This window comes from Melampsora larici-populina (genome assembly GCF_000204055.1).
Source record: "Melampsora larici-populina 98AG31 unplaced genomic scaffold MELLAscaffold_147, whole genome shotgun sequence".
NCBI lineage: Eukaryota > Fungi > Basidiomycota > Pucciniomycetes > Pucciniales > Melampsoraceae > Melampsora > Melampsora laricis-populina.
This window is the reverse complement of record NW_006768910.1, coordinates 1422-12501: the sequence shown is the minus strand read 5'-3', so window position 1 is coordinate 12501 and position 11080 is coordinate 1422. Positions and strand designations below refer to the sequence as shown.

Below are 11080 nucleotides of genomic sequence, written 5' to 3'. Positions count from 1 at the left end.
CAATCACAAAGGGAGTTTCTCATATATAACCTGTGCCCTCTTGGCTGACTCACCCAGCCACTTTCATCCTCTTTAAATTATTTTTCCATCATCAAAAGACCTCCACCACTGATTCATCAATATAATTCCCCATACACCCATACAATCATGAGCTCAGGAGAAGGTCAGCAGTACTAGTCTTTTCCAACTTGACAAATGACAATGGCTGACTTGTGGTTGATGTATATTTAAAACTTATTTCCTTCTCTCACGCTAATTTCTGGTACCTACTTTCTCATGATTCTTCTCATGAACTCAAATGTCCCCCATCTTTATAATCAAATTTGGGATGCTGTCATGACCTCAATACCTGGGATTTTTCACCTGTTGCTCTGGCTTGTCTTTTTCATATACATATCTCTGTCTCTTCCCTGGTACCGTCCAAATATACATATACATATCTTTCAATGGGTCCTTTTTTCCTTACTTTCTTATTGAATCCCAAACTCAATTCTTTCTCCGTCTGCCTTCAATCATTCCTATCTGACTTGGCTCTCATTGTTTGTGTATTTCTGTTCACTTTGACTTCTACCTTTTCCATCTGACATTTCTCACAATCATCCCTGCTTCATTTCCATGTCCCATCTCTCTTTTGGTGCATTTTTTTTCTGATTGCATCCCCTCCCTCCCACCTGCTTGATGATGATGATCATCTTACCACTGCCCAGCAGGCGCCCCAGCAGGACCTGCACCCAGGGATCCACTGATGGATTGTCTTCATGGTTTGTTTTTGACCCACCTATCTATATATATTTGACAAGAGGGTGGTCAATAACATGTTCATTATTTCATTCAGGCCATCAGACAGAAGATGAAGGCTTGACTTTTGAGCAAACAGCTGCAGCCAAGTATCAGAGGATGCAGGACGGGCAGAGGAAGGCTGCTGACAGACAGCAAAAGGCTGAAGAATCACGCTTAAGAAAATCACCCAAAACTGAAGCTCCGCCAGGCCTCACTGCAGCTATTCATGAGTGGGCCAGGGCACTACTGGGCCTCCCCCGCCAGTCCACTTCCCCCTCCTCCTCTCAAGTTGATGTCAGTCAAATCACCAAGCACCACCTGCCAGCACCAGCCAAAATTACTGAAGTGGAAGCCTGGAATTCTCACAACAAGAATCGTGAGGATTTTATAGAGTACGAAATCAAACAAAAGATGGCTCAGAAGCTTGCCACCAACCCTAAAGCATCCAATACTTACAAAGCAGAGCTCAAGAAAATAGTCACCAAGGAGGTAGTTGCGGAATGGGTAGGTCTTTGCAAAAGGTACGCATTGTCAAGCTTGTCCATGGTAAAATGAGCCTTTTCCGTAAATTGATTCTCAGACAGTTGTACGGACTAAGGAGGGGATGAGACTAGTATCCTATTTGGATAATTGAAGACGTCATCATCTCGTGGAGTTCCGCGGAGGAAAGAGAACTATAAGGTAGAGTCATCTTCTCTCTACACACGAGTTTAGTCCTCTCGTCCACTTTCCTAGTTATCATTTTACAATCTCAATTATTCTCTTTAACTTTCTATTTCTTTCTTTACTCTCGAAAGAATAAGCTTCCTTTCAAATTCCATCCCGCCCACCCTACATTCTCAGTGAGAACCGGTACGGGACACCGGCTCTGCCTCTTATCTCTTCCTAGGTAATCACGCCCCTGGAGAAAATTTAATGAAGAAGATTAATAAGTCTCCATCAAATTTCCTTCAAGGATCAGTATGATTACCAAAACTGGCCCCATTCGTGACTTTCAGATCACAATGGGGCCTCTAGCCCTCACTGCTCCCGCCTAGATCACCACTAAGTTGATATAGGCGTGGAGCCTTATTCTAGAGAAAGAGAAAAGAAGTAATGAAGTTTAATAAATGGACCAACAGGGCCCCTAAAAAAGGATTCATGTCCAGGGTTGCTCTTGCCACTACTTCTGTGCAGAGTTATGAACCAAGTAGATTAGCTCTAGCAGAAGCTTCTCTGGCGGCTGCCGGATTCCCACGTTTGACACTCCAATGGAATAATACTATCAACACTCCTTGGAACTCGGCTGTACTCAACTGTCTTCTGGCGGCTTGGCTAGAGTGTTATAATGCCAGAGGAGTCCCTGCCTACTATGATATCCCACAGTCTGACGAAACCCCCAAGCTGGCCAAAGAATCCTCACCAAGTGGCTAAGTGGCAAGCGTGCCAAATATAGTCAGGAGGAAAAAGACAAGGCACTCATAGCAACCCCGGGCGGAGCTGAAAAATATGCTAAGAGGCTGCTTGAATCTAAGGACAGGAAAGCTATGAAGGCCTTAAGGACAAAAGTAATGATTTCCGCTGCTTCTCTGATTCTGACTGAACTGAGAACTGACCAATGAAAACCTTAGGTTGCTCAATCACGCTTACAAGCCATTTCGAAACACATCAAAGGCTTCACGGACACCCATCAACTACTCCTAGTAATGGACGAAGTGCATTCAGACACTGAGACGGTCCCTGCAACCCCAGCAAAGCCGGCACATCAACGTCGGATCAAGCTAGCTTGGAGAAAGCCAGAGCTGGATCAATTGATTCACCTTGCTGACGAAATGGCCAGAAAGAACCCAGACTCAACAAAGGCCCAGAAGACCAATGTGGCCAAGTTTCAGGCAGCCAGGGCTGAATCCTCACCTGCTGCTGTCAATCCGGAAGACCAACTCCCACCACAGTGATTTCCCAAGTGCTTAATTAGAGAAGAATTTCTGAATCAACTTGGGGAGCTGGAAGTTGAGGGCCTGGAGTTGTCTGAGAAGCACATTGAGCTCCAAACCCTCAATGAGCATTTGATGAGAAAGGTTGGAAACAAGTACGCAATGGCAGTTGCATCATAGGAATTTCCAAAGGTTATTCATTGAATCATATCAATTGTTATCAAAAAAATCTATTTTCTTTCAAGGTTTTGTGAAGGGTATTTTATAGAATCATCTCAATCATTATCAAATCATATTTCTCTTTTTTTTACTTGTATATTGGAAAAATCTCAGGAGGTGCAAAATGCTGTAAAAAAAACATCTCTTTCTTTGGTGTTGGACAAAAATATATACAAAATATCATATCCTGTTTTATATTGAGTGTTTACTTGTTTCATATGTTTATTGGGTATTGGGCTTAAATCTGTTCAATTTTTTTAATGATTCTTTTATATATATTTTTTGTTGTTGAATCAAACGGTATCATAAGTTGAACAAAAAGACCTGTAAAAATGTCATTTCTTTCTTGTGCTTGTGTCAGAAAAAGTCAAACACCGAAACATATTTCTCATGTATGTCAAGACCTTGCCCATCCATGCTTACCGCACCAAGTGGTTTTGACTTGTCCCCTAGTACATCTGCACAATATTTGAATCACATCTGAACTAGAACCACTGGATTCATCAAGGACACAAAGTGGGGTCAGAAGCCTGACATTTGATGTTTTTGAGAGTGTCACAGCTTGGAAATGTCCTCAACAAGTGCAGAAGCCTTTGGAAGAAGCAGGAAAGTAGGGGTAGAGGTATAAATGTGTCTCAGGCTGCACTCCTCTTTCCTGGCCTCCTCCTTCTTAACCATCACTTTCTCTTGTTTCATCAACATCACCTCAGATCATTCTCCATCAAATCAAACAAGGACAAATTGTAATCTTGTGTATCAACACACATTTAAATGGGTAGGACCTCTTCAGTTCTTCTGGTTCAAAAGCTGCAAACTCATGACTCCACTTTACAATCTCAGCATCTCCCACTCATAAACGCTCAAGTGGTTGGGTGAATGGAGCACCACCAAAGAGCCGCAAAGCAAAGAACAAGGCTCTGAGCGCTCACCTCCCGGGTCATAACCAGCCAATCTGTAAATCATATTCTGAATTTGCGAGATTTATACTTGGATACACCAAAACACACCAAGTTTATCCTGATTCACCTGGCGATGATCAACTTATGAATCTTCCAACTCTGACTATGGAAATGATCTTACAAGATACCTCAGTCTTCACCACCTATAATGCTTCAGCCCATTCAGTTAAATCTGATTGGTCACCGTTCAAGACTCTGCTGCTCAAAGACCTGGCCAATCATCAAATAGATGATAGTTTCACCTTTGAATGGGAAGCGGACAACGGTGAAAAAAGTACATGGAATCAGACAATGATTTTTTTTACTGTAAAGCATTGGAAGTTTGCCAAAGCTGCTTCTGCTTTTGAGAATTTTGGACTGGATCAAGACAACCCTACTGACCTTGTCCAAGTTGGGATCATGACTCGCTGGGTGATTGGGCGGATTGAAGAAATCAAGAGAAGATTTCGAGATCCATCCAAGGTTGAACAAAGGACCCGGAGCAAAAAGAGAAGAGATGTAAGTCATGTTTATGCCTTTAGGCATTCTCCAGTCCTTTTCTGATAATATGTCTACTCAGCTCTGGAAATACCGTAAAGCCACTCTTCAGCAACATCTTCCGCAATTTCTTGACCTCCTACCCGATGCAGACTGCTGTTCTGATACAGAAGACGACCCACATCAACCCATCCAGAAGTCGATTTGTCCGGCATGGTGTAGCGTCAAGTATGGCAACTGGCTACATGAAGTGGACCGGCTATCCTATCAAGATCAATCCACTATCAAGCTGAGGATTCATCCCGCCCGCAGATTAGATACTAGGCGTCAAGAAGGCCATACAGTCAACCCCTTTGGAACTGTCTGTGCTAACCTTCCAGAAAACTGTTATGAAAGTGCTTTCTTGAAGCACTATGACCCCCTTGAAAAACTGGCCCTGGGGATATCACCCAGCTCTGCAAAACTTGATGATGCTCTGACTGCAATTGCTACACTTCTTCCCAATTGACTTCATATTAATTCAGGCTGCGTATTTGATCTATGATGTCATTATACAAGAACACACCACTGGTTCTTATGTGTCAGGTCTTTTCACCAAGTATAACAAATTTGAGAAGAATGTATGGCTAGGGGTTAGGGTTTGTGACTCATGTGACCACCATAAGCATATGTGCACATACCACAAGTTGGCCGCTGCAACTGTTTGCCTTATATACCATGTCTGATTTGACCCCACAGTCTCCTGTTCCTCAGTTTCCTCTTTCACTAGAACGTTGGCGGGCTCGCCCGCCCTGAAATCCAGGTTGTAGAGATATAATGTTCAGTTTGAAAATAATTCATGACCATCAAGTAGTTTGCAGAAGGAATCATATTTTGATTGGAACAAACAATAGGGACAAACATTGGTTGACAACAAATGAAGCCAACACACACATGTGTCTTTGGGTACAACTTGAAGTAAAATCATAAATAAAGATTTGAGTCTTATGATGCGCAGATAAAGGTATAAGCCAAAATGCAATCTAAACACAAGTAATAATTCATTTGCATTAGAGGATTTATTCTTACTCTCAAAGTAATTCTTCCTCAATTCAACAAAAAACCTGTTAGCCTCTAGATTTAAGATAACCAAACGAATCTTTCCTTAGACTGAAAAAGACTAACCAGGTTTTGCTAACCACTCTTCAATTTCATTCAAGACAAGCACCCTCTTGTTCCATATGATCATTTTCAAAGGATAAACGTGAGGCACACCCCGCTTTTGATGCTGGTAAAATCGCAATTCGACCTCATCTGTGGACAGCTCAATCACAATGGATACAGAAGTTAATCACAGACAATGTACCTTGCGCATTGTTTGAGCCCAAAATATCAAAGCCCAAGAATGTTACGACACAATGAGCCTCAGAAGTCCCGTCTTGATGAAACCGATACGCTACACTATGCATCAATTTAACATTTTCCTCTATACCATTGTTATTACAGATTTTAACATTGCCAGGGAAGTGAGGAGCTCACAATGAATGGAATCAATATTTAGCCAAAGAGAACAACAAAGAAAATCAACTCACTACAATTGAAATCAAGCTTGATTTCCCTCAGAATCTCATTAGGGCTCCGTTTTCGGGTGGAGCATATAGAAAAACTCGGCTCAATCTAAGAGTAACAGGCATAAGTCAGCGACAGTATAAGAATGGACACTAATGGGATCCACATTGGGCGTCTCGTGTTGAGAGGGTGTTATAGTCCAGGTAAGTGATGACACATCAGGTCTCAGGACTATGTGCGTTTTGGACCAATAGGCTATATTGTAAACGGCTTGAAGGGAAAATTCTTGTCCATCTTGGTATTGTAATATATTTTCCCCTGGAGAGCCTGCGAGATAGTAAATTATAAAGATCAGCAATAGGAAAAGTAGTGAAGATCAACGACTCACATTCTTGGAAGTCTAGGTGTATTTGTTTCAGGGTATTGATAGCTTCAGAGTTGTTGTCTTTCCAAAGGTCATGCAAGACCATACGGTTATAGAGGGCTCCAACAAAGTTATGTTTGAGGGATATAGGAAGGGCCATAACCTGATGAGGTCATGTAAGGTGGGCTGAGTTCAAAAACTATGAAGAGAGGTAGTAATAAGTGCAGGCGTGAATCAAGATTTAATCGAACTGCGGTGAGCTACACGACTTGATTTAAAAACTGAGATGACAATTGGACAGAGATGATCAAGAACAACGAATTCCAAATTATGAATACATATGAATGATATTTTTGATACCTTATGATATATGGATCACAGTAGGGGTGTTGGTGGCGAGATAAGGCTGGAATTGAATCGGAAATTGAGAATAATTTGACACAATACTTCAACACAAGTATAGATACTAAAACAATCAGAGAAAGTTGAGAATACATTGAAATTCAAGGATGTGGATATTGCCTTAGAACGGTAGGCGTTGCTGTTGACTAAATTTAGTCGAATAATTGGTTAGTGTGTTGCTTTTTTGAACGGACCAAAATAGGAAGTAAAGCGGTATGGAAGCACAACTCAAGTATGGTAATTGCATAAGAGGGAGTAGAATCATCTTTACCAATGAGGGTAGCTCAGGCAAGGGGTGGAATTGATATGACATATGTGGGTGGAGGATGAATCACCGGAAACGCCTAACAATGGTGAAAACAAATAGAGCCACAATGTTGAGGTTGTGTATCAATTAACAAAGGATGTAACTGGAGTTGGCTGCCCTAATTATACCAATATCTTTTGCATAATTTATTTTGGATCAAGCAAAAGCATAACAGCTATAAGGCATCATTATTACAGAAAAGGAAAGGCATCAATTATACAAATTATAGTAGGTTGCGAAATGAGTAGATTTAGTACACAACAGGTGGGAAAGAATGATGCGCCGGATGCGGCGAGAAGAAAAATGAACAATGACCGGCGAGTCACAAATGGATATAAATAGAGGGTATTTCGAAAGGAAGATGTTTCTGCTCCTCACGCACTTCACCAGCCTGCCATCATTTCGAAAGATTTGAGGTACCTGAATATGAAGTGTGTCTTGTATGTGTAAGGTTGTAAGACCCTGCCTTTAGGCAAAATGTTGCTTTATGCTCTTATCCTTAAGACATAATGCTGATATTTTGCTTGAAGGGGGGGTTTTATGAATTTACATTTATTTAATTATCACTTTGCCATGTGCATCTCCAAACTCCACATATGGCACCATCCATGGGTTCTACTTATCTTTTATCACCTCTTTGCTCATCAAACACTGATCAAGGACTTGATCCATCCATGGACCTTCCTGTGTAATATTTATTACCGGAAATGCAGTCTGTTTTGGCGTATCAAAAAAACAAATCCAGGTCTTGTCAGATGATCTTCAATGATTCTGATAAGAACTTGTTTTGGTTTTTCAACACGTCTGGAACAGACTGCAGTTCCGCTAATAGGTAAGATGCTGAAGGGTCCATGAAAGACACAAGTGCTTGATCAGAGTTTGATGGTCGACAAGGTGATAAGGCATCATCAGAACCCATTCCTTTTTTCCTCCCCTTGGTTTTTTGCCTCTCTCTCTACTTCAATTTTCAAGTGGAAATTCGGCTTGTAGAATGAAAAATGTGTCAGGACTTTTGACCGTTCAACTCACTTGTGAGCAATGTTATTCACCTGTTGGCTCAGGTGGTTGAATTGAGTGACAAAACATGTCTTTGTTGACCAAATACGTGTTTGTCACTCAACTCAATCACCTCAGTCAACAGGTCAATAACTTAACAAAAATCGTAATGATAAGTGCTTCACCAGAGTGTTTATCAAACTCTTGCTTGAGTGATTATACTCCTATTATCCGGGGAACCTGTCCCCTGTTTTTGGAAGGATGAAGATGCACCACCAACTTGCTGTGCAGCAAGAATAACAAGCGGGATCTGTCTGTGAAACAAACTTCACGACACGACAGATTCCGCTTGTTATTCTTGCTGCACAGTAAGCTGGCGGAGCATCCTCCCCCTTCCAGAAACAAGTGACAGGTTTTTCTGATAATGAGAGTATAATCATTTGAGTCTGGTAATTCAAATTGTACTCCCCCTTTGTGCCTTGACTTTCTTTCTAAATCAATTTTCACAGAAAACTTCTGCTTGTAGAACACAAAGGGTGTCAGGCCTTTTAGTCAACTTTAACTCATTTGTGAGAAAAGTCATTGACCTGTTGACTGAGGTGGTTGGGTTGAGTGACAAGAGCAAAGTTGTGCACCTGTTGACTGAGATGGTTTATTTGAGTGAATATATCTGTCACTCAAATCAACCATCTCAGTCCACGGATTAACAACTTTGCTCAGAGATTTGTCACTCAACTCAACCACCTCAGTCAACAGGTCAATGACTTTGCTCACAAGTTAGTTGAGTGAACAAAGATTTGTAATGATAATGTCCAAATTCATAGAAAAATATTTGTCCCTAATAGAAATTGATGAACTTGAATGATTTTAAAAAGGTTGCAAACATTTTCTGACCTCTTTGTTTGGTCACAATTCACCCTCCGCACTTCAACTACTTTGTTTGAGCTCCCTTTGTTGCTTGATCATTTTCTGATTGAATTCTGATGAACACCTTTCATAACCTGCCTCTTGCATTCTCTCCCAACAATGACTGATCAAACCAATACAACACAGATGTTGATATCTTAGTGGTATCGTATTGGCAATCTGACACAAAAAGTTGGATTTTCTCATATTGGTTCAGCTGACCCCACATGTGGAGCACCTTTTTTCATGTCGGGTATTGGCAATACGATATCCAGGCTTGAACCGACATGAGATCACCTCATAAATTGACTGCTTTGAACCCCAATTGCAGTTGAAATGGCACTTTTGCTACAAATTCCATATTTTATCCACTGTTATTGTTTGGGCAATACAATATGAGCTGCGAGATTTTTTTGGTCTTCATATTGTATTGGGTATTCGGTCAGATATGTATGCCCCTGGTTACGACATGCAAAGTGTCCGAAAAGTCACATTCGATCCGATTATTTTGGGTGTTGTTCCCAAATCCATCTTCCTTGGGCAACCAGCCCTGATTCCCATTTGTCAAACATGTCACAACTTCCATTCACTTCATGAGGCATATATGCACAGCCAGCATATATGCAAAAATATGAGGAGTTCTTGGACTTCCACTCCAAGGGAAGCTCCGGCAGAGGGTCCAATCCAAGGCAACTGTGATGGCCAAAATTTGCCTCAGAGGTATCTTTGGGTGCGCTTTTCCTTGTAGGGGGCATCCAAGGACTCCTTGACATATGTTGCTGAGGCAACTATGAGGGCAGTTCTGGGTGGTCTGGTAAAAAACAGAAAATGTTTGCTGTGATACATCCGTTCCATCTCTGAGAGTTGGGGGCACACAAAATGTTTCTTGAAGGTCATGGGTCCCTCAAGTTTGCCAGTCAGCAGCCACATAATTTGTGTTTTGGTCTGGAGACCTGTTGAGATGTGTTCAGGCATCATTTTGAGCTCTTTTTAAGCTTTCCTGAAGCTTCTCTGAAGCTTGCATGAAGCTTCTGTCAATTCTTTCTGAAGCTTTCATGAATCTTTCATAATGCCGTGGTAGTCACTGGCCTGCCAGAGCCCAGTAGATGGGGGCTGTGACTAGAAGGGTCAAACAAAATCAGAGGGATTCAGGACCTCCTTAAATATGAACTCATTGGATCTAGGTTCAGTTGCCTTTATGGATGTGCGCCAAACCTGCCTCAGAAGAGAACGATGATCTGATGATGACAAGACAAGAAAACATGGGATACTTACCAAGACAGTTAGTTCTTCAAGAGATGGCATGGGAAGAGTGGGCTGTTGCTATTTCACATCAAGAATTCTGGTAAGGCTCTTGAACAGGGTTAAAGATCAGCATCTCATTTGATATACAAGATGCCAAGGGATAGACTTACAAACCGTTGTACAAAACAACTTTGAGTTTGTGTCTTGATGACCTTGAGATAGTCATCAAGCTTCTGAGTGAAGCACACATGTGTGCTTAACTCCTGACCTCATTTCCATAGCCAAGGGAGAAAAAGGCTTGGCAAATCCCTCATCCTTGTGCTCAATGTAACTCAGTGTGAGGAAAAAGTGGATCATCTTTGGTGTGGTAAAAGGGAGACAAGAAAACTTATGTTACATAGGTCAGCAAAGGAATAGTTGATTGGGTGCTTGTCTGAGTTGTGAGTGCAACTGTACGCCTTCAGTTTGACATTCATGATGGTGTTGTTCATGTCTGCTTGAAGAATATTATATATCACAAGCCAGAAGGTCAGTTTATGAAGGTGTATGAGAAATAATGAGTGTACCTTAAAGCACAGGGGCAAAAATTGATGCTCACAACTATGTGAGCGTTGAAATTTTCCTGTTTTGTTCCCATTTGTTTCCAATTTGTTTCCCATTTGTTTCCCTTTTCTTTCTGTTTGTCAGCTGATTACGTGATCATCAGGAACTGAGCAGACAAACTAAGCCTTCCTCAGCATTTATTCCTGAGCAAAGAAGTCTGAGGAAGGGCCGATCCATCTGCTCAGCTGATCCTGAGCGGCATTCCCTGGTTCAGTAAGCTCCAAGGGATGCCACCAATGTATAGCTTAGGGGCTGAGCTGAACTGAGTATTCCCTTAGCTAAGTCTCTGAAGTATCCCCCAGATGGATCACAGAGCGCCAAGCTTGCCTCAAGCTTCATGGCTCCGGAATGAAGCCTGAGG

At 41.7% G+C, this 11080-nt stretch overlaps 2 protein-coding genes across 2 annotated transcripts; both read left to right on the top strand.

The window, feature by feature from the left end:
• Window positions 1–615: 615 nt before the first annotated feature.
• MELLADRAFT_85356 (uncharacterized protein) lies at window positions 616–1388 on the top strand (the record flags this gene model as incomplete). Its single annotated transcript, XM_007419234.1, has 4 exons — window positions 616–634; window positions 708–761; window positions 836–1301; window positions 1361–1388. 4 exons carry the CDS (start codon window positions 616–618, stop codon window positions 1386–1388), a joined length of 567 nt encoding a protein of 188 aa, XP_007419296.1.
• A 532-nt stretch (window positions 1389–1920) lies between these two features.
• Window positions 1921–2714, top strand: MELLADRAFT_85355 (uncharacterized protein; the record flags this gene model as incomplete). The annotated part of the gene is made up of 3 exons (XM_007419235.1): window positions 1921–2101; window positions 2164–2327; window positions 2391–2714. 3 exons carry the CDS (start codon window positions 1921–1923, stop codon window positions 2712–2714), a joined length of 669 nt encoding a protein of 222 aa, XP_007419297.1.
• Window positions 2715–11080: the final 8366 nt, after the last annotated feature.